Source organism: Sebastes fasciatus, chromosome 4, assembly GCF_043250625.1.
Source record: "Sebastes fasciatus isolate fSebFas1 chromosome 4, fSebFas1.pri, whole genome shotgun sequence".
Lineage (NCBI taxonomy): Eukaryota > Metazoa > Chordata > Actinopteri > Perciformes > Sebastidae > Sebastes > Sebastes fasciatus.
In genome coordinates, this window is record NC_133798.1 from 7,944,955 (window position 1) to 7,969,524 (window position 24,570).

General features: G+C 45.9%; 1 protein-coding gene across 1 annotated transcript; it reads left to right on the forward strand.

Annotated features, from left to right (window-relative positions):
* The first annotated feature begins 322 nt into the window (after positions 1–322).
* On the forward strand, positions 323–19,565 carry tshz3a (teashirt zinc finger homeobox 3a). The gene is made up of 2 exons (XM_074631762.1): positions 323–832; positions 15,323–19,565. The coding sequence occupies exons 1-2, from the start codon at positions 793–795 to the stop codon at positions 18,640–18,642; spliced, it is 3,360 nt and encodes a 1,119-aa protein (XP_074487863.1). The 5' UTR covers positions 323–792; the 3' UTR covers positions 18,643–19,565.
* The last annotated feature ends 5,005 nt before the right edge of the window (positions 19,566–24,570 follow it).

Here is a 24,570-nt window from a genome sequence, read left to right on the forward strand (position 1 = left end):
TATGGAATTTTTTGCCCAATGATGCCAAAAATATACTGCCACCTTAAAAAGGCCAATAATAATAATAATTAGAAATTATACAGCAAAGTCATACATTTCTATAGAAATATTACTGATGAAAACTAAAACTAATGAATTAACACATGTCTGACTGGAGATATTATTGGACTATTATTCAGTTTGTGCGGTTTTGTTGTGTGATGATCAGCCTGCTGTGTTGTAGCCTAACAATCAGCTAATAGCTGTGTGTGATTCACATGAGAAGCAGCAGCGGTAGGAAGAGGAGGAGGAGGAGGAGGAAGAAGAGGAGGAGGAAGAGGAGGAGGACACACTGGTGAGTGTGTCCGCCCCTCTCTCTCTCTCTGTGAGAAGTAAAGAGTTAACGGAGCGCTGGTGGGTTTGCCCATTCTCCTGCTGTGAGTGACGCGATCATCTCTCTTATCCCTCAACTTTGCCTGTTTGCCAGACCAGGCAGCCGAGGTGGACGCTGGCGATCACACACACACACACACACAACTAAATAGACCCACCACCACCAACACCACCTCGTTTATTTATTTTTTGTCCGCTGACTTTTTCCTGCCGTAACGATGCTGTTGAGTAGTTCTTCCCACCGGACTCTCCGGTCATGTTGTGCAGTAGTCTGCTGCTGCACGAAGGCGTGAATCTGTTCACAGAGTAAGAAGGTGGATCTTCTTCCCGGATACGGCGAGGAGGCGAGGGGGCATATTAAATAAAAGAAGGAGAAGGAGAAGAAGAGTTTCACGGAAATCCCCCACAAATAACAAGAAAATGCCACGGAGGAAACAAGAAGCGCCGAAGCGCGCAGCAGGTACGTGTCTATGTCTCTATATCTATATTGAAGGTTTACTACCAGAGAACTGCGGATGTTACCTTTGTTTTGTAGAGCTCACTTTACAGTCACTGCATTTCCGTTTCCACTTTGTGTGTGTGTGTTTTTTTCTTCTGCTCTCTAACGATCCGCTTTGTCACTCTTGTGAGACCTCGTAGATAGAAAGCTTTTATTATTATTAAAGCGGATGTTCATGTTTGGATACAACAATTCTCTGTTTTGTCTCTCCACGACGCGCAGTTACAGCTACAGTCCCATCGGACGAAACTTTCGCTTCCTATTGTTCCCAACTTAAAAAAAAACCTTTAACAGTTCACCGATCCGAACTGTTATTTATCTGTAGAGTATAAATCATTGTTTTCCTGATGGTGTGCCATAATAAGGGTGGACATTGTGCGCATTTTGATCCAAGCGCATAACTTCTTTTGCACACAAGCTGCTGGGAGAGAGAGAGAGAGAGAGAGAAAACCTTTACCTCTGAGTTTTTTCTTTCTTTCTTTCTTTCTTTCTTTTCTTGGGGATAAGATAAACAATTTGCGAGCAGACAATGGTGGTTTGGTGGGCTGGAAGGAGCAGTAATCGACAGTTGCCATGTCTGATTTGACGGTTGATTGATTGGCTGTCATGCAGGCTTTGATCTGATCCTTCCCAATTTGCATCAGAAAATCACTTCCCACCATGTGCTGCAGGCCTCTGACGTCACGTCCAAACCACTTTGAAAGGCCCTGTGTACTTTTTACCCTCACACACACACACACACACACACAGTGTCTCTCTCTCTCTCTCTCTCTCTCTCTCTCTCTCTCTCTCTCTGATGGTCAACTGACTCACGAAAAAGTGAAAGAAGGGGGGGGACAAAGTGGTTTCACAGTGAGACATCACACACACAAACAGACACACACACTTCCAGCAGAGAACATCACACTCCCATGTGCACACTTGTTCACTTTGAACACACACACACACACACACACACTCACAAAGTGGGTAGAGGAGGCGGGAGGAGTGGGTTAGAGGTTGTAAAAGGAGCCGTGTGCTATGTAATGGAGGGGAGGAATGGGTTTGCTCTGTCAGACCGGGCCGTCACAACGGCTTTGTTTCATGTTTGATTTAATTGTCTCTCCCCTGACAGGCCCATTCATCAATGGCTTTAATGGTCAATCAGAGACAGGCTGAGTGAGTGCTCCCATTCTGTTTAGCCATAAGCTGGCCTGGGCTTTTATTTCATCAAAATGCCCCAGCCTAATGTACATGCTCACTGGCTCAGAGTGGCCGCGGGGAGCACATAAAGAATGACTGAAAGCTTTCTGATTTCAGATCAGTGAGAAGGATGTTTTTTTCTTCTCCATCTCCTCCTCTCTCTCTCTCTCCCTCTCTCTCTCCTCCTCTCCTCTCCTCCCTGCCACACTGCTGTTTCTCTGTTGACGAAAGGGAATAAAAGGCTGTAATGTAGATCGTTTTGTGTTTTTAGAAAACAACTTTTTCTCCCTGAAACCGCGCGCCTTTGTTCATTCATTCATCTATTCATTTCTTCATTTTTCCGTGCTCCCCTTCCACCCCTGTCAGTCAGCCCGTGCAGCTGCAAGTTATAAAGTTGTCAACTGTTCAGTGGCACACAAAGGGTGATGATGAATTGATTGCAGCACAGAGCATGGTGATAGAGAGAGCAAAGAAAAGGATGACAGATGATGGGCCTTGATTAGGGACTTAGGGGGAGAGTCAGCCCACTGCAACCTTGAGACTTGCATGAAAAATCTATCCCCCTCCCCTCCACGTACACACACACACCCTGCCTTGCTCTCTCATTGTCTCTCCGACACACTCCTCTCCCAGCTTCTCCCTCTCTTCCTCTCCTTCCTCCTGTCTGAGAGGGTTTCTCTCTCCACACTACAAAACTTGTTTTGCCTGCTTCATTAGCGCTGGTCCAATTAGCCGTGAGGCTGATGGAGTCCTGACAGGCCCTGTGATTGGAGATGACAAGCTCGGGGTGCCCAGCCCAATGAGGTTTGCCACCACTTTGATGTAATCAACTTGATATTACACAGAGCCGCTCGCCTTTGGTTGTGCTGTAACTCAATTTTCCGCTGCAGGTGACAAATGGGCCTGCCTACCTGGGTCAGGTCTGAGTGCTCTTAACAACCGAGGGCAGCCGGCCACGTAAACAGCCGAGCAAACATGAGAAAGAGACTCTCCCACAGCTGTGGAAATATAAAGACCCTGCTTCCGTCGTGGCTGCGTTTTGCGATTAGCTTTTGCTGCGAGCTCGAAGCCCGGAGCTGTTGAAATGGGCTGCAGAAAAGTTGAAATGCTTCGCCGACTTAACAGGAAGTCGACATGGGCTTTACAACGCACGGGTTATTTCACTGGAATGTCTAACCTGTACAGTATGTCTGCAGGATGGTGTCAGTGTGTTTACAGTATCCAGAGTGTTGCATGTGTCAGTGCATGGTCAGGCCATGTCATCATAACCTGGTCATGTGTGCATACAGAAGAGAGAAAAGGAGAGGGGTGGGTGGTGGTGGTGGGTGGGGGGTTTAGTCTGATTTGGGCCAGGCTCCACAGCAACAGTCTCTTCTTTCTGCAGGGTCAGGATTCTAGCTGCCAGACTGGCAGCCATCACTCATGTCTGTCTGCGAGTGTGTGTGTGTGTGTGTGTGTGTGTGTGTGTGCACGCGCTAAAATCAGTGGGCATGCACTTTGTGATTTGTTGGGTTTGTGTGTGTGTGTGTGTGTGTGTGTGTGTGCCGTTTGGCTTGTGATAGTGATGAAAGGAATTGTAACTGTAGACCACCTGCTGGGGTCAGGCCATAACTCTCTAAGCTCTTTAGGCCCCGTCTACGTTGCTCAGTTTCTTCTTCTTCTTCTCTCTGTCTTTTGCACACCAGCTACGCACCATACGTGTAACTTAGAAACACCAGACGCGGCACACATTGCACACACATGCGCACATGTTGTGACTGCCTGGGTTGTAAAAAAGCGAAATGAAGTGAGCTGTTTTTATATCTGTCTGCCTTCCTGTTGTTTATGTGTGAAAAGCATGCCCTTATGGAAGCAGCGGGGGAGCGCGAGTTGGGACTTTAATTGTTCGACCGACATACGGGCTGACAGCGTCGGCGGCGCTTTTAACAACAATACGCCTCTGCCGGCGTTGTTTGCAGGTGTGAGCGTGGCAAAAATGTGTTTTTGGCCTTGTAGGCCCCGCCGCTAATGAAAGTCCTGTGGCTGGATTCCGGTGAGGTTGAGTCACGTCTGTGATCTATGGGTCTGATAAGTGCATACCTAATGAGGCTGCGAGCACCAGTGGAAGGAGGAGGAGGAGGAGGAGGGCTGACAGAGTGTTTCCCACAGGTATTGACAGATGCCTTTTTGTTTTTGCCATAGGCCCTGACTCCATAAATCCTGCCTGTGTAATGATAACAGTGCCACCCTGCCAGCAAGTGAGTGAAAGAGACAGTGTAAGAGAAAGAGGGCAGAGGGGGAGGAAGAGGAGGTGGTGGTGGGGACGATGAGGAGGAGAAGAAGAGCGGGGGCGGTGAAATGGGCCTTCTCTCCTTTTTAACACACACTTGGCAGATGTCAAGCCATAGGGTTGGGCTTCAGGAGAGAAAGAGGAGTATAAGTGCTGTAGTAGTGTCACAAATAGAAAACCGTTAGCCATCCACTCTTCCCTTTCAGCTCTCAGCGTGCTTTCAGCCGAGGTTTTCAGCTGGGACTGCTGTCTGGGCACTGAGTCGGAGGCTTTGTAAAAATAGTCCCACCGCTGTTGTGATAGATGCAGCTGCACTGTAGCGACAATTGGGACAGGCTGGATCCCTCCAACTCCACCTCCCATCCACCCTCTCTCTCTCTCTCTCGCCGTCTCCCACCCCTCCCAGAGGTAGCGAGCGTCAGAGCCTGGTGGGATGTGTGCTCTTTTCGGGGGGGGGGGGAAACTGAGCTCCGCTCCGGTCTTCAGGGGTCCTGAAACCCAATCCAGGAGGAGAATAGCCCGGCCATGCCAGAGAGCCGATTTCCTTTTCAACAGAGTCATTTATCACTGACCCACCCTTCGCTTCTGACACGGTGACGTGTGTCATTTATCAAACAGGCTTTACCAGACACACAGAGGAGGGAGGTGGATAGGGGGCAGAGAGGAAGAGAAAGAGAGAGTGAAAGAGGGGAAAACAAGACAGAGAGTGGACTGAGAGAAACAAAAGAGGAATGGAGAATGAGGTGCAGAGTCAGTGGAGGGAGAGAGAGAGAGAGCTGGGAAAAAGAGACTGTCGTCTGTGTGTGTGTGTGTGTGTGTGAGAGTTTTTCCAGGGAAGAGCCAGTTTTCCTGAAAACCCTTGAGGAGAAGCGTTAGGGAGGGGAGATTTTTGCGAGATGACAGGCAGGATTGAGTTACACCGAGTTGTGTTTTGATGAGTGACAGAATGTTCTTCCATGACACGTCTCTAGATGTCTGAATGAAGCGGAGAAATATGCGATGTGAGTACACAAAGTCCGACAAGTGAGCTGGTGTGGTTTACTCATAATATATGCACGATGAACACGCGTAGGGGCGTCGTAGAGGTGTGTGTATGTGCGCGCGCGTTGTGCACGTGTGGCCATATGGCGTCAATGTTTAATGCCGTACGTCTGTGTGTGCGCGTGTGTGTGTGTGTGTGTGTGTGCCGCTCCCTGATGAGCAGGGCTGACAGGTATCACTCATGCAGCAGCCTGGCCTTTAAATGAACCCGGGCTGCTCTGCTCCCCCGTGGCCCTAACAGGCTCTCTCCAAGATGGATGCTTCTTTAAAAATCAGATTAATGATGGATACCAGGCTTATAGTGCCATTTATCATGAAGAATATTATTTAGGCCGGCCGTGTATGGCTGTAACTGGAGAGCCAGGACGAGAAGAAGCAGGGTGGAAAGCCTTAGACAGACACTCACTGTGTGATGGATGGCTGAGCGCTCTCTCTGAGTGTTACTAGACACCAGTGCCGCAGCAGTAGGCCATAATCAGATAGCCCAGGGATGTTTATCCCGCAACTACACTACCCAGATTGCCTTGCCTGGAGGGTTGCTTTATGAAAGGTATCGTCTATCATTATTATCATCTTTAAAAAGTTAGTGGAATCGCCGGAAAAAAAAGCTCCAGACACTGAAGGGCACGTAGCCGCCTCAATAGAGTTTATTGCAGTTGTACGTTATGAAATGATCCATTGGATCCAATCTAACTGACTGTAATGATTACCTAGAAGTTTCCATTAAGCTTTGCCCAGAAGAGTCCCCAGCCCCGCGTCATTCCCCAACAAGCATGAATAAAAGAGTACAGTGAGAGGTCAAGGCAAGGCCAGCTCTGCTACAGAAAAAGGGGAAAAAAACAGTTGTTGTTTTTCGTCCTCTTCTTGTTCCCTCTCCTACCTCCTCCTCCTCCGCCTCCTCCTCCTCCTCCTACTCACTACCATGATTTATGGTGGCCATCCATCTTCAGGCTGCGTCCATCACCTCCTCGTTGCTAGGCGATCATGGCAGCAGCTGTGCGTTGTGAGCGGGGTATGGTCGTCCCACTCCCAAGCCTCGACTTTATTCCCTTCACACACACCCCACCCCCCCGATTCAACTTTAAACACATTCCCAGTTTTGGTCCCAGCTACAAGCCACAAACGTAATCCCAGTTTCAGACCTGAACCCATCCTTTACTCTCAACTGAAGCCCCAGTCTGAGCTCCTGACGTAATGTCAGCTCTTTGCTCTATACGTTAGGCCTGATTTTAGACCTGTCCTGGATAGAGTGCTACAGGAATGAGTCCTAAAACCCAGAAATGAGTTAGGACTTCTGGTTCCCTCGTCTGGAAGTCAATGTTTTTTTTTTAATGGGTTTTTAGTTAGATGCCTGAAATACGGTCTCTGGTTAACACAAGCTTAAGAGATTTTAACGTTTTGTTCTATGACATAAAATACATCAATAAATACCCCACTTGGGAATTTTGAAGCCTTTATGCATCTTAATAAATCCGGTTGCTAACAAGTAGCTAAATGAGACTACTAAACGTCATCACGCTGACTTGTCCGCCGTTACAGCCTCGTTGTGTATACTTGCACTCGTGTAGTTCGTTTAACGTTAGCTTTTTACTTCTGGCGATTGCATTCATGCTTCAAAAATCATAAAAGTGGTGTTCAAGATAATTTTACTAAATAAAACGTGTAAGTATCAAAACCCAATGGAAAAATCCCATTGGCTTTTTGTTGAGGGAACCAGGCCGATGCTAACTTCCTGGTTGGCCTGCAAAAATATGTCACCCTTGGAGCACTTTATTGTAGAACTACAGTAACCCTGTTTAAACCTGCAGCCTTAATTTCATTCCTACAGTAATGCGGGTTTTAGCACAAACTCTGAAAGGTGCAGTGTGTAGGATCTGGCTACATCTAGAGGTTTGGTTGCAGATTGCAACCAACTGAAAATTCTCCCGCGTGCCAAGCATGTAGGAGAATTACGGTGGCCGATGCGAAAACGCGAATGTCCCTATCTAGAGCCAATGTTTGGTTTGTCCATTTTAGGCTACTGTAGAAACATAGCGGCCGGCTCTGTGAAGAGGACCCACTCTCTATGTAGATATAAACGCCTCATTCTAAGCTAATAAAAACTAGGGCTGTACCGAAACCGGATCGGATATCGGGCCGATACTGACTCAAAGAGCTGGATCGGTTATCGTGACAATGGGGCCGATCTATTCAATTCAGTGCTATGTTTATATACTGTACACATTATATACTGGAATTTTAATTCCCTTTTAAGTGTTGACCGATTTGTTACTGCATTAAAAAGGTCTACACCTGAATTGTAATTCCTGTTAATTTTTAAGATTTTTTACTTAATTATTTTTTAAGTTGCTTAAAAAATATTTTGAATTTATTATTTTAATAATAAATAACAATTCAGTAAATTTCTATCTGTCTTTTTATTTGTTACATTTTGTTTTACAAAGTTAGGAAAGCAATCTTTAAATCAAGCCTGATGTTGCCTCGCACATAAAATAATAATCCCAGTCTCTTCCAAACAGCGAGGCACACAGCTTATTAATTAAACACTGGTATCGGATCGGTACTCGGTATCAGCCGAGACCCAACGCACAGGTATCGCCATCATGACTGAAAAGGTCTGATCAGTGCAGCCCTAACGAAAACACAACAATTCTTATTTTCAGGTGATTACACACTAAAGAAAACATAGTCATTAATATTCCATTTCTGCAAATAGATCCCCCTAAATATTACACACGTCCTCTAAAAAAATGTTTTTTTAGCTCCTATCTTTGCAGTTTTAGCCTTCATACCAATATGTCATGATAACATTTCACATACCTTTAACCTACCTTTCGAGAGGCAATGACACAACAACATCAAAACATCAGACAGTTACACACCCCGCCTTGACACCGGCATGATTAACTGAGACAGCTTTACGAGCAAGTTCATGGGACAAAGAAAACATGATCAGATCAGACAGGTTTTAAATAGATTCAGTTCATGAAAACACTCAGTCGGAGGAGAAAACAAATATGAACCTTTCGTTAACTGAACTGATCATAGTACACTGTTGTGTGACACTTCAGGTTGCATCAAGTCAAATAGTTTAGATTATTGGCTTTAAATCGACACGTCTGCTCAGGTGAAACTAGTGTGTTGTAAAGCTGTGTTTTGATCGATTCCTGCATCTTTGTGTCTCTACAAAAAGGCCGAAGAATGATATGTTCACACAGCCTGTTGACCTTTTAACAACATTTTTATATGAGGCCTAAACAGTTGGGAGGAATGGGCAAATAAACAGCAGTTCTGCTTAATGGAGCTTTGCTTGAGAACTGCCCAAGTAAGGCATATAGAGAAAGAGTGATGGGAAGAAGGAGGCAGAGGTGTGGGATAGTTTAAAGAAGTCCGCCCGACTACATATCATCAAACGAGACAGGCTCTCGCTGTGTGCATGTCGGACTGGAACACCGCCTTCCCGCGGCATCTCGATCCTTAATACTGCCCTTGGCTCTGCACCTGTGGAAGCTTGTTTGTGTTGGCTTTTTTGTGTTTGTTTCCTTTCTTTATCGCTTATTGTGGCTGCGTCAAGCTGAAAAAACTAGGACTGGAACTGTGAGTCACCTCGTTCTCTTCTACGTTAGAGTTAGTAACGGGAGGCCTTTATGTGTTTGTGGCTCGTCTCGTGTCAGATAAACGAGATGAATTTTCAGGTCTTGAAGGTCTGTACGTGCAGCTGGCAGCTTTTGAGGTCCACTTATAACACAACAATCGGCCGAGGGTTGAATCTATTCACTCTCTCTCTCTCTCTCCTCTTACTATGTGCATTGACAAGGTTCAGCCCTAAGCTTTGCCTGGGGCCAGAATGATCTCTCTGTTTTTCCCATCTCCCATATCACACATCCTGCACTACAATCGGCGGACACAATGTATTCACAATGCCATCAGGGGGTAGAGAACACACACAAATAAAAAAAAAACTGACAAAGACATCCACGATCGCTTGTAACATGATAGCCTGTGTGAACATGAAGTACTGCAGCAGCAGAGTTGTGTATTAAAAACCTAAAAAAAAAAGGAATAGCTTGAGATGGCCTTCTCTGGTCATATCCGAAAAAAGCGAATTATGTCAGGACTTGTTAATTTTTCAAATGGCCGCAGATCACCTGTTACATATTTTCTCGTGGGACTTTCAGCCTAGCCTGTGCGGATCAAAGGGAGAGGAGGGAGAGAACTAAGTTTGATTGAGTGTGTTGCTTTGACAAATGTGTGCAACAGAAAGGCATTTTAGGTATGTTACTGATCTGCTGCTATTTTGACAGAATGGGGCTGTTTTGGACTAAATTATTCTAATCTATTTAAAGAGTTTTAGGCTGCTGGGAAACTTGAGAGAGTGAGTGGAAGTTTTTTTTTTTTTTGATTGAGACTGAGGTGACTTCCTGTCCTGTTTCCTGCCAGTAAGAGCCCCCCCGCTGAGGGGCCGTGTTGGTTTAAGGGCGTCAAGGTCCGGTTAAAATACCGTACACATGTCTAGAAACACTCGTCGTGTTGTGACACAGTTTAACTCTCCGTCCGATCGCCGACTGACATCAAATATCAACATGTGATCAAAGGTCTTGGCAACCACGGTCTCTCCTCATTTCCTCTGTTCTTCAACTGGATAATCATAATAATAATAATAAACTTTATTTATAGGATATTTTTTATACAATAAATGCGGCTCAATGTTAATAGGACAAAATCCCATTATCATGCATTGTTGTGTAATGTATTACACCATAAACAATAGACTGCAAGCTGTGCTTTCTTTTTTCCTGTTGCTTGATTTTTTGTTGTTGTCTTTGAACAACGCCATAAAGCTTTTTTTTGTAATCTTAACAGTAAGCTATAAGGGACCACCCATGCAGACCATTTCCTCTCCCTGCCCTGCATCCCAGTTGTGCGTGGTGCAGTTCTCTATACGTACAGTGATTTATAAATATATATATAAAGAGGTAATCAAGCTATGAAACCCGTATAAACAATGCTTTTGCAATAGCGTTAGCTTCTGTTTTATTTTCTTAGTAATCCCCATAGGATGTTAATTAAGCTTTCTTATTGCTCTCTACTACCTGTGTAATGCACAAAATTATACACATTGAATTTACATTACCCATTACATTGGTTTATGAAGTAGGTAGCACATCTTTTCACATAACTTTCTTTATCTATAAATATATTACAAAATAAAATCAAATATTTCATCATATCTTTGTGCAACAATTTCAGAAAAACAAACACGTAATGTACTTTTTACCACAATGTACAGACATCTGCCGTCTGTGCTATTTTCTAGCATAAAAAAAGCACAGATGAATTATTGTACTCGTGATGACCGCAAAAAGGACTCACCTTTTTTCATGCCTGTGGCAAGGTTGTTCTTTTTCATTTTTTTTTTTTTTTTTTCAGAGACCAAGCAGTCATTTGAGTACGAGGGTCAGACACAGGTAGAGGTTTTAATGACACATCCTGTTTACTCCGCTGCTGTTGGGTGTGATCTGGCTCCCAGACTGTTTTCCCAGCTGTGGAGGTCGGACCAGGAATATGCACCGTGGTCATCAAGGGGGGACAGATTGAAGAAAAGGGACGAGGATTTAGCTTGATGTAAAAGGTGTAGGATTGCGCTCTCACAAATTCACAGTCAAAATAAACACCAATAGAATAGCCACTAGGAGATCAATGAATTGGAATTGCAGAGTGGCAGAGCTCATGTAACGTCATCTTATAATGTACTTATAAATACAACCTGACCTGAAAACTAGGGATGCACCAATCCGACTTTTCCAGTCCAGATAGCGATACCTGGACGCTGTGTATCGTCCGATACCGAGTACCGATCCGATACCAGTGTTTACTTAATCAGCTGTATGAGGAAGTGACTGGGATCATTCTTTTATGTGTAAGGTTTGACTTAAACATTGCTTTCCTAACTTTGTAAAACAAAATGTATACAAATCAATACATAGACACAAACTTACTGAAATGTTATTTATTATTAAAATAATAAATCGTACTCCAGCAAAAAAAATCTTCAAAATTAACAGGAATTACAATTCAAGTGTAAACCTTTTTAATGCAAGCAACAAATTGATCAAAACTTAAACAGGATTTAAAATTACAGTATAGAATGTCTATAGTGTATGAACATAGAATTGAATTGAATAGATCGGCCCCGTTGTCAACGATATCCGATCTAGCTATTTGAGTCAGTATCGGCCCGATATCTGATCCAGTATCGGTGCATCCCTATTGAAAACGTTTAATGAAAAGGTGAAACACTGGCTGAAACTAAACCAAACCTGTGATCACAATGATTTCTGATTGGGAACATGCATATATGTAAATTTATTGTAATGTAAGATGTTATATTATGCGATTTAATTTTTTCTTGAAAGTCTAACCAGGGACAAGGTCTGCAAAATATCTACGGCTAGAAGTCCTATATACATTGCATCCGTTGCACTTTAGTTAAATGTAACAGTATTGTCCCTACATTTCAAATAAATAAAATAAACTAAACAATATTCAAAATATATTCAATCTGCGTTAATCTCGCCAAAAAAAAAGGGTGCATAGATTTTAGAAACGCACGATTGATTTTTATTTATTTATTTTAGGTCCTCATATTATCACTCTTGCATACGAGGCCTATTTAAAATGCAGCATCAAAAGCAGACAGCGCTTTCAGCAGCACTTGAGGAGAAATAACCCATGGGACGGAGGGAAAGGAGACACAGAGAGAGACACTGAGAGAGAAGAGGCTCTGCTTTAGAGGCAGCCACAGCACCTTCCTGCTTAATCACCCCCTGTCCCTGCCCTGTCTGTTGTTCCTGATCGTCAGAGCAGCACTGCAGTATTTCTATCAGATGATCTCTCCCTCCTCGTCTGCGGCCCTTATGTTTATGAAAATGATACTCCACAGGAATGCCTCCTGCATGCCAAGATGTCACTGTCTTTCCTCATCGCTCGCATCTACGTGCATGTACGAGTGTGTTTGGGAAGGCGGGGTGGGGGTGGGGGTGGGTGGGTGGGTGGGGGGGGGGTTGAGCCGGTGTCATAACTGACTGACTAGCTTTATTTATAATTACGTGGGGGTGCATTTGACGTCGCCTATCTTGAGGTGAAGTGTGTGTTTCTGCACGCCAGACTTATTTTTCCGCAGCTTTCGTGTTTGTGTGAATGCTATTTCTGTGCGAGCCGTGACTGAGATGTTGATTGTGTGAAAGTGCACCTCCTACCCTTCTTACCCCCCCCCTACACCCCCCACCCTGAGGAATCAATCATGGAACCTAATGATTCTTGTCTTTCCCCCACATGGCATCAGCTCACTTTATCATAACATGAACACACACACACTCTCTCTCATTCACACACACACACTAGGGAAACTCACACATTGGCCCTACACCATATGCTTAGATATTAGTTAAGACCGCAATCCAAGAGTATTGTTGTATTCATAATCCTCTTCTTTTTTTTATTCTAAGGGAGCCTCTATACTCCCATCACCTTTTATTAGCTTGATAAATCACCTCTGTTGTCAGTCAAGCCAGGGAGAATAATTGGATGTGGTTGTCGCCCTGTGTGATGGATTATCAGTCATTGGGGATTAAATTAACAGATAGTGCTCAGACATAATGGTTTTTGTTTTGCATTTTAAATTGCCTGGGAGCATGGCTAGACTCTGTAGGTTTTATAGCTGGCCCTTTTGGACTTCTCTCCTTCTATGTGAGGCTTAATGACAAATGAACAATAACCTATAGGGCCGCAGCTCTATTAGTATGAAATGTAAAACATTTACGGCGCAGAGAGAGAGAGCGAGAGCACTGGGAAGGTTTTATGATAACATGACGTGAAATTGGATTTGGCAATAGTTTGATGAAATAGCAAGACAATGTGAAGAAATATGTGGAACAGGAGAAAGGTGACCTGACAACTTGGTCAAGCGGCGTGCCAGGCTCGCCTGATGCAAGCTGACATCCGTGACCAGCTAGTCAGGACACAAACACATTAACTACCTCATCCTGGCTGGATTTCCTCTCTCAAATGGGGGTCTGACACGAATACCTTCCAGAGGAAGAAGAGAAAGTAAAAAGGAAAGAGGGTGTGGGCAGGCGCAGTGAGCGCTGGTAGCAGCGAGATATCTCCCTTGCGTGTTTGCCCGAGCGCAAGCGATTTACCTCCTCGCCCCTCTTCTCCATCCTCCCAGACCCCTCCCTCTTCTCCGCATCCACATTATCATAATTGTGTCCAGAACATGAGGGGCCGGGGAAGTGATCATGTCATTTTATTTACACCCTGCTTGGCCTTTTTTACAAACGACATGCCACTGACTGCCAAGCGGACTGGGGCCCGACGACATCTTTTGATCAGGGCTGTCGGGGCCTATCAGCGGAGAATGGCAGGTAATGGATACCCAGTGACAAACCAAATCTCCGGGAGGACGGAGAGTGGGCTGCACCTGCCAGGTCTCCATTAGGCTGGCCTCTCAGTGGGGCTGCCTGCTGACTGTGCCCCCAGGGCCCAAATCAGACCAGCGCCAGCCGCATGGCTGCCTAGAGATTGGCTGTTAGCACTGGAAATGAGAGTTATTCCAGCTATGACATTTTTGTTTAGACTGGACGTGAGTGCGTGGGGCAGGGGGGGGATGAAGGATTTAGTCACAGTGTGTGTGTGTGTGTGTGTGTGCGTGCCCAAGCTCCTCTGTACGAGTGCCCAAACTATTAAAGCCTACAGCTTCTTTCTGTGGCATTTGTCTTAGTTTACAGTATTGTCCAAATGGCCGCAGACCTGTCCACAGGCCATCCGCTATTTTCAGAGATTATTTGTTTTTCCTTAAGTTGAGCGGTTTCGTGAGTGAGGTGGACAGGAAATGAGGGAGGGGGCACGGTGGTGACACTGCGGAAGAAGGGGGTGAGTGGTGGGTGAGTCGGCGTCGGGTGGGTGGACACAGGAGTGTGTGTGTGTAAATACATGCACACACACTCACACACACACTTATCATCTCTCTCCATGTAAGCAGTGGGCGCCAACATGCAAAGTGACGGATCGCTTATGCATTGCCGTAATGTCGTCGCTCCTCATTCTCACCTCGTCCTCTTTATCCCTCTCTTCCCTCCGTCTCATTTTCTCCCTCCCTTTTATTTTGTTCATTTATTTTTTTATGATCAGCAAAATGTATTTTTATGACATTCAACACCTGTTTAGACTGGTTGAGATTTGCTTTAAAGAAAGCAGCTTGAACCCAGACTATTGACTATCTTCTCCATATTAAGAAACTAATGAACTCACTTCAGTCCAGATGACACTGTAGGATGCATATTCAACATGTCAACATTTCATCAACAAAAGTCTGACATCCCTTCTCTTGAAATTCTTCAAGATATGCTCTTTGTCTGCGCGTGTGTGTGTGTGTCTGTATGTATGTGTGTGTAATCAGAGAAGAGGCAGATGAAGAGGCGTCAGACATATTAACTGACAGATGGAGGTTGATCCAACTCATTTATTACCCCAGAGGAGAATGCCACAGTGAGATTGGGCTTCATTAATTTCAGATTTAGTTTTCATTTCAAGCTGTTGCGCCCTGAGATAAATAAAATGGCGCATTATGTTTTTGCCAAGATATTTCTTTTTTGTTTTCCTCCAATAGAAGGAGTGAAAAGAGGGGAGGCATAAGTTCCGTGTGGCTGGGGTAGTATATAAATACAGGCTCGCCTAGAGGAAAATAACACCTCAACGGTTGATGAGGTGAAATGGGATGACTGTAATTTCTCAGCTCAGCTTTAAAGGCTCCCACACAGATGGCTCATTTATCCCTGGGAGTCCTCGGGCACACATAGCAGGGAAACTTTTTCTCCAGTTATTCTAACATAGCGTGTTCACTCCCTGCAATTTAACTCATCTCTTTCTTTCTGTCTTTGTCTCCATTCTCCTTGCAGCCTATTCTCCCGAGGAGCTGACAGAGCACACTGTGGTGGAGGATGAGGAGGCGGAAGCAGACGACCTGCCCTCAGCCCCTCAGGATGACCTTCCCATGAAAGATGAGTTTGTGGAGAAAAGCGCCGGGCCTGCCAAGGAGCAGGCATGTGACCAGGAATCAGCCGGGGCCGCGGAGCTCTCGGGACAAGAGATGGACAGTGAGTCACATGTGAGTGAGACCAGTGACCGGCTCTCAGACTTTGAGAGCCCCTCAACAAAAGCCGAGTTGGTCACAACGCCTCTGAATGGCGGCACTAAAACACCTCCCATAGGCATGGACACCTTAGAACAAATGAAGGTTATCTACTCCAGCTTCCTGACCGGCCCCTTGTGGTCACCGCTGAACTTTAATTCCACACCGCCACAGGTGCAGACGACGCCGGCTTCCACGGAGAAGCCGGCTCGCAGCAACAGCACCAGTAGCAGTAGTAGCTGCAGCAGCGGTAGCTATGACTGGCACCAGTCGGCAGTGGCAAAGACTCTACAGCAGCATCCTCCACAGAGCCGTCACCCGGCTCACTGTGAGCCCAGCCTCTTTAGTACGGTCCAGCTCCACAGGCAAAACCCAAAGCTGTTTGGCTCAATCTTCACCGGGGCCAGTAAATTCCGCTGTAAGGGCTGTAGCGCTGCTTATGACACCCTGGTGGAGCTGACCGTTCACATGAATGATACAGGCCACTACCGCGATGACAACCACGACAGGGCAGGCGGTGGCTCCAAGCGCTGGTCTAAACCACGTAAGCGATCCCTGATGGAGATGGAGGGGAAGGAGGACGCCCAGAAAGTTTTGAAGTGCATGTATTGTGGCCACTCCTTTGAGTCGCTCCAGGACCTCAGTGTCCACATGATCAAGACCAAACACTACCAGAAAGTGCCTCTGAAGGAGCCCATGGCCCCCGTGGCAGCCAAAATCATGTCTAAGAAAAGGGGACTCGTGGGGTTGGACCTCACCGCTGCCTTGCCACGTTCTAGAGAAGGAACCCCCAAATCTAAGCACCCGCAGGCAGACCTGAGTGAACCCTCACAGAAAGCCTCCTCCAGCCCCTACACCACCCCGAACAACCGTTACGGCCACCAGAACGGCGCCAGCTACACTTGGCAGTTTGAATCCAACAAGTTCCAGATCCTCAAGTGTATGGAGTGTGGGAGTTCCCATAACACACTGCAAGAGCTGAGAGCCCACATGATGGTGACAGGACACTTCCTGCGGGTGACCAGCTCGGTGGGAAAGAGAATCAAAACACTTCCTGAGGCCACCTCCCCCAACCCCGGGAGGGTTGCCACACCTACCGAACAGAGGGTCCAGTCTGTCCCGCTCGCGCCCTCCACCTTCTCTCCTCCACCTCTTCAAACTACGACGACTCCCCCCGCCGCCTCCCCTCCTCTTAGAGAGATCAAAAAGGAGGAGGTAGAGGAGGAGTGCACTCAGCAAGAGGCCGTTGGAAACGAGAAGCAAGTCGCGAGGGCGTTAGTGGGGAAGGAGGAGGATGGGGAGAAGGAGGAAAAATATGACATCTCAAAGTATAGCTATCTTACTGAAGAGGACCTGAAGGAGAGCCCTAAAGGGGGCTTTGATATCCTCAAATCACTGGAAAACACTGTGACGTCAGCCATCAACAAGGCCCAGAGTGGGAATCCAAGCTGGGGGGGCTATCCGAGCATCCATGCAGCCTACCAGTTCCCCAGTGCCCTCAAGCTCCAACAGGCTAGCATGGAAAAGAATTCCCCACTGAAGTTCTTGTTCAACGGAGGGGACGGAGTGCTGTCCGCCCTCGCCAAGAACCAGCCCCTCATTTCCCCACCTCTTGGTCAGTCCTCCCCCTTCCCCAGCAACAACTTCCAGGCGATGGAGGACTTGGTGAAAAAAGTGACCGAGAAAGTAGCGAAAGTAGAGCAAAGGGTGAAGCAGCTGTCCCCTAAGATGGAGAACCACCTCTCTCCCTGTGGTAGCGAGGCCGGAGAATCGCATAAGGGAGGAGAGGCCGACTCACCTCGGGAATGGAGGGCAGCTACCCCAGCCAATAGCGACAGGGGAAGCCATAGCGACAGAGCATCCCCAGCAACAGAACCCAAGAGAGAGACAGCAGTCGAGTCCCCGCTCGCCTCGACGCTGAGATGCAGTACAGCCATTATCACCGGCCATACTCCTCCAGAGCAGCCCTTTGTCAACCCTCTAAGTGCTCTTCAGTCAGTAATGAACATTCATTTGGGGAAAGCAGCCAAGCCCTCCTTGCCAAACCAAGATCCCCTGAGCCTGCTCTCCAGGCTCAGCCAGAGCATGGCTGAGAGGGCCGCCGTGGCCGCTCCTCCCTCACAGACCAAAAAGCCGGAAAGTGTAGTTGATAATAGCTTTTGCCAGCCCAGTGACGACCAGCCTATGGACCTGACGAAGGGGAAAAGTGATAGAGGAGGCTCTGTAGGCTCTGCCCCCCTAACCCCTTCATCCACAGCCTCCTCCATCTCCCCCGCCTCCCTTGTTACTCCCGCAAAGCTCACAGTCGTCTCTCCCTACACGTCCAGCAGCCCTCTGCATGAAAACGCGTTGTCGGATATCTCAGACATGCTGAGGAACCTGACACAGTCCCACCACGTCCCAAAGCCTGCCTCGCGGTCCCGGGTCACAGACAAAGCCGAGATCGTGGGCGCTACTCACGACGACGACGACGCATCCCTGCACGGCCACAAGCGCAAAGGCCGTCACTCTAACTGGAACCCCCAGCACCTCCTCCTCCTGCAGGCCCACTTCGCCTCGAGCCTGAGGCAGACATCGGAGGGGAAGTACATCATCAACGACCTCAGCCCGCAGGAGAGAATGCACGTGTCTCGTTTCACGGGCCTCTCCATGACCACCATCAGCCACTGGCTGGCTAACGTCAAGTACCAGCTAAGGAGGACTGGCAGAACCAAGTTCCTCAAGAACCTGGACTCCGGTCAACCTGTATTCTTCTGTAGTGACTGTGCCTCGCAGATCCGCACCCCAGCGGCGTATGTATGCCACCTGGAAGCCCACCTAGGGTTCAGAATCAGGGACCTGGCCAAGCTGTCCCCCAAACAGACTGTCAGGGACTCCCACACTCTCACTGAGAAACTAGTTCCCCTGGAGTCCTTCCTTTCCCCACAATCACATGACGACAGTAGTAGTAATGGGACAGTGTTCCGCTGCCAGCTCTGCGTCCGTAAATTTGCCACTAAGCACGCCATCAAGCTTCACCTCAGCAAGAGCCATGGGAAGTCTCCGGAGGACCATCTGCTATACGTGAGCGAAGTAGAGAAACACTAAATTACTCTCAGCAGTAGACGTACTGGAAAACACATGTAGAATGGCTGTTCAAAACAACAACAACAAAAATAAAAACTGAATATTTGAAAGTGTGGTAATGCACAAAGATGGCATGAACTACTGTTAACAGTGTCAGCACATGGTGTTTACATCTATTTGGCCTATAAACATTTCTAATTTCTCTGTATTTCAAAAGACATTTATTTCACATCAAAGTATACTGTAGGTCAAAGATATTCAACCTGATCTGTTGTCTCCCTCACTCTATATGTACACCTTTAGTAATATGAGGGCAGATGCGTTCATGATCACGGTGGATCTCTTTGACTAGAAGGTCAGCTAATAACTTGAAATGTATTAACTTTATTGTATTTATTTTGTATTTTTGTGAGTTTGGTTCTGATTTGCTGGTAGACCTGCATGTTCAACAAGTTTTACTGTTAACATTTGTACAGTCCTGTCCAGATTTTAAAATGCCCTTTCAAACTGTTCGTTTTATTTCCAACACCTTAAAACAGCCAAATGCCTGGGAACGCTCCTCTTAAAAGAATCTGCCAAACAGCGAAAGTTCATTGCTTGTTTTTTATAGTTTTCTCTGTACAGCCTATTGATTTCCTTGCTGATTGTAAAAGCTGCCTTGTTCTTTTTCATTGAGTAAGAGGCACTTAAAATCCAGGTCTGTGTAAAAATGTATATATAGTGTATAAGCTTACAACTTGCTGTTTAAATTATGCATACTTGTTATATTTCCTAATTTAAGAGGACTATGACTATCCACTGGTGCAGAGCCTTTGAAGAAGATTAAAAAGGACATTGTTTTGCACAATAGTTTTATAAATGTTATTTGATAAAAAAAAAAAACAATACAAATATGTTAATGCCTTGTGCTTCTATGATTAAATTGAATTAACTGCTGCATAAAACATTTGTTTTCTTTCATATTTATCAGATACATTTGTATATCAAGGTGCGTTATGAATTTAAAAAAACATTTCAACAAATTTCAAATCAGTTTGTTAAAGCTGCAGTGGGTAGAAACAGAGCAAATACGGTAGCTATATCCTGACAGTTGTGAATGAGACAAGTAATCTGAAAGAAATCATGTTCCTGTGTTCTCCGGTGCTCCTAAAGGCATCTGCAAGATTTCACAGACCGGAGGAAATCAACCAATCAGAGTGGTCAAACTAGGCAGCGCTGATCAAATCTGAATCAATATTCTGTTACTGTAATGACTATTTCTCACCTCAAATGTTTTCAGAATCATCTTGTAGTGTACTGTTTAGCTGTAAAATTAGTCAGTTGAGGAAATACCAAGCACCGCCCACCAGCTGGAGCACAGCCAATAGGACTGCTCTCTCTGAAATGACCTACAATTGGCCAAAGTCTCCCGTCACAGGCTAGATTTTTTAAAGCCTGAACAGAGCCATGAGGAGGAGCAGAAGTCTAGTTTTCTCTCAGAACACTTGAATTACAATATGCTGAAAGGTTATTATGGAATTTTTTTCCCAGTGATGCCAAAAATATACTGCCCACTGAAGCTTTAATGAAGAGAGGTAACTGGCACATCACAATGTTGTCCAAAATGTAATTTCGAAATTTCCACCTGGCTTGCAGGAAAAACCATACATCTTAGAGGAAAAATAGACTCACCCCTCCCAAATTGTTGTCCCCCCATTGTGATGACTAAGCATTTATAAATCAGCTGACAGATGTCTACAAGCCTACATCTGCAGAAACACTGAGCAGAACTTAAAAAACCCTCAGCATTTTCATCCGCAGTCATCCTCTCAACCACAATTTTATCTAGATATTCCTGGTGATTTCTGTGTCGTCGTCGTCGCCGTTGCGTTGTTGTGGGGCGGGCTCGAGAGGTGCGAGCGGTTGCCACTGCCTGCGAGGCGTCTGGCAGGTGGTGTGTGCTGCATGTAAACCACCAGATGTTTCTGAAACAAGCCACTGGAGGAGGAGGGAGGCAGGCGGGCTGCAACAGCAGGCAGAGTGGGCTGATTACCACGGGGGCTTGGATGCCATCAGGAGCCCTGGGCACAGACAGCAGATCTGGCACACACCTGGACTCCAAGACTGTCCCTTGGAAAAAATAAAGCGGATCCTATATACGCGCGCTGAGACAAGCTGACAGTGGTGCAGAATGCACAGACAGGTGCTATTCCCTCAAAGCAGGCTTTTGGATCTAACAATATTACTGGCAGGTGTTGATGCTATCAGAGTCGTCACAATTCAGGCTCAGTGCCATGTAATGAGAAAGTTTTTTTTTTATGTTTTTCAGTATGCACGACAAAAGCTCACACGCACACACATTTACTTCTCCAGATTTTCTCCCATCTACCTTTGTCTCATTTGAAGACGCCTGAGGACACCATGTTCTTTCTGTTTGATGTTCCCAGGCTTTGCTTGTCATGACTGACTGACTGAGTGACTTGGGGCCGGGGGAAGTTATCTGGTTACTATGGCGACGGCCATTTGCCCAGCCTCTAACCCTGCTCGCTCACTCAAACAGAGGACAGCTCGAGTGCAGCACACCCATTTACTCTCTTAAATCTCATCATCTCGCTTCAGTTCCTCCCACCCGGGAACAGATTAATTAACACACACACACTGTGTCCTGACCCCGTCTTCTCACACAAACTCATTACCGTCTCAGACTCGCTCCCGGCCCTGCGACGTTTAGGATACATTGGTCCAACGTTGTGGGAGAACCCAGTGATGACTCACATCTGACAAGCAGAATAAAGCCCTTAACAAAGGATGATAATTGAAAGATGGGATTCAGACCGGTAGCCATTGATAATGCAAATGAAAAAGGCTGAGCCGCCTTATTGAATATCTTGCGAGTTTTTCGAAGCTTACCGAGTCCTCGCAGATATAAAAATTATCTCTCAGGCATGATCAATTTTTTTCCCACCCCAACACTGTATGTGTTGATGAATGCTTTAGGCCCAGTGATGGACTCGGGGTGAGGATGGTTGGGGGAGTTAATGAGATAGTTGACACTTTGGGGGTTAATGAGGGGCTGGAGGGAGAGGGCTAAATGATTGGACTTCTGCTTGGATGAGCATTATAGTGGCTGCTAGAGGAGAGCAATGTAGAAGCCGCGGATCTGCTGTAGCCAATTATTTAACATGAAAGACACAAAACTCCTCTCGATTGTATTTTTCTGCGACAATAAAGAGGAGATTAGATGTGTTATCCATTGTTCTTTTGTCTTGACTATCCTTGAGGGCTGGGTAGTTATAGACGCCGATGCGCCTCGATGCTCCTAAAACAAAGTCAGCAGTGAAGGGGGAAGAAAGGAGGCGGACAGGACAGGGATAGGATAGGAGGAGAATGAGTCCCCCCTCCCACACTCCCCACACTCCTCCACTCCACAGATCTCCCATCAGCTCTTGTCATCCCTCTAATGAATATCAGTTAAATTGCTCTGTGGATCTGAGGAGTTTGGATGTCAATGTGATTTGTGCGAGTGTGGCGGATGGAGGGGCCCAGACTAATGAAAGGCGAGCCCGGCCTGACAGAGTGATGAGCATCAAGCCCATCAGACCAATCACACAGGAGTGGCTGACAGCACCGACGGACAGACAACTGAGGAGGAGAGGCTGTGTGTTTAGGAAAACAAAATGGCTGCCAAAATAGTGGCGGACGTCTTTAGAGCGCCTTGATATATATCGCTCCTGTCTCGGCTGTGCTTGTGCAGTTGTGTGTAAACTGATACAGGCTGTCACATGCAGATATGTGGTCCTGAAAATGCATAAATTGTGATTTCAGTAAGATTTATAGAAGCTGCCTCTCTCGTGTGTTTTAATGCTTCACGTTAATCAGAGAAAGTCTTAAAAATATCAACAGGTTAAGAGGATAAAACGGGTAAACTGCTATTAAAAAGGAACAACAAATCAAGCGCTCCTCCGAGTGTCTCTGGCTTGACATCGTAATTTGATAAACAACCGTGCTCGTTGGCTACAAATAAGCTCCCTCTAAACCCTTGCATGCCGAGATGGAAGACAATGTAAAAAGTGTTTGTCTGTTCACGGAGCCTCCATAGGAGCGGTGACATGATGCTTTCTGACAGCAGCGAAGGAGTCATGGGTAGAGCCATGTTAGCTTCACCTTAGACCTCTGACCTCTATGTCTCTAATGTATGGGAGGAGTCACACGCATCTATGACAGCCAATATAAAGGTCATTGGCCTGGTTCCATTTGCACCTTCACTTTGTACAGCATTAAAGAAGTCTACCATATTATCATTTGTGTAATTGGCACAAAAGATTTAAAGCAGCAGTACGTAGAATTGGGGCAAATATGATCAAAAAAAGTTATTTTTATAAAACAATCACTATATCCTGACAGTAGTGCATGAGGCATCTGAAAGAAAAATCATGTGTCTCTGTGTCTCTGTGTCTTCCGGTGCTCCTAATTGGCATCTGCAAGATTTCACAGACCGGAGGAAAACAACCAATCAGAGCCGATCTGGAGTCTGCCGTCTCTGAACAGCTGTCAGTCACTCGCAAACTCCAATCAAATGGTCAAACTAGGCATTGTTGATCAAATTTTAATCAATATTATGTTACTGTAATGCCTATTTCTCGCCTCAAATATTTTCAGAAACATCTCATAGTGTACTGTTTAGCTGTAAAATGAGAACGTGTGTGACCCGGCAGCCATGTTGAGGAAATACCAAGCACCGCCCACCAGCCGGAGCACACTTTCTCATTTTACAGCTAAACAGTAGATTACAAGATGTTTCTGAAAACAGTTGAGGCAAGAATTCATATTTGATCAGCGCTGCGTAGTTTGACCATTTGATCGGAGTTCACGAGTGATTGACAGCTGCCTCCGTTGAATGAACAGCCAATAGGAACGCTCTCTCTCTGAAATGACCTGTGATTGGCCAAAGTCTCCCCCCTAGATTTTCTAAAGCCTGAAAACAGAGCCATGAGGAGGTGCAGAAGTCTAGTTTTCTCTCAGAACACTTGAATTACAATATGCTGAAAGGTTATTATGGAATTTTTGCCCAATGATGCCAAAAACATTCTGCCGCTTTAAGCCGCCAATAACATGCAGAGATTTGCAAGCGGACAAGAGATGGAGGCAGAGAGAAAGAGACAGAGAGGTGAGTTTAAGGTGGTCTGATTTCCAAAAAGTGCCTTCACTAGTGAGTGCAGGCTTTTCATGCTGCTGTGTTGCAGTGCGCCGCTGCCGCCGCCCGAGATAGCTGTCAGAGGCATTTTGGTGTGATATCTGACAGATTTGCTAAAGACACTCGTCTCAGAGCACTGCTCTATATATCGTTAGTTTAATGCACAATGACATGACCAATTATAGCGAGCTCCATGCTCAAATAGCATGTCAAAACCTGTGTATCAATCCATTAGGTCCTGTCTCCCATCACATTAAGTGGTACCTTTAGCTATCTGTTCGGCACGTAAAGGAAAATGCTGACGGAATGGAAAAGCTGCCGGTGCTGTTCACCGAGCTGATGTCTTTTGGAGAAGGAGGTTGCCTCTCTCTCTCTCTCTTTTCTCTGCTTCTTTGTCTTTCTGTCTCTCTCTTTGCCGCTCACTTGCTCATCCCAGCCACGGAACGAAAAAATGCATAAACAATACATCTAGATAATGGCCTGCATTGTTTACTTAGCTCTGAAAATGTATTTGTGCAAAACTCTAAAATGCATTTAGGAGGAATCATTCACTCCGTGTAAAGCCTTGTTGACATTGGGGTGCTCTCAAAAGCAGGGGAAGTGTCATAACAACATCATATATCACGGTATCAATTGGAATAAGAGGATGGGATGTGCATTACTTGGAACAAACCAGTACATTCGACCAGTACCCTCTCCCAGTATTTCTGCATCAACCTGCTTCGTCGGCCATGACAGTGGGTGGGAGGAGGTGTGTGATTTAGTGCAGTTGGTCC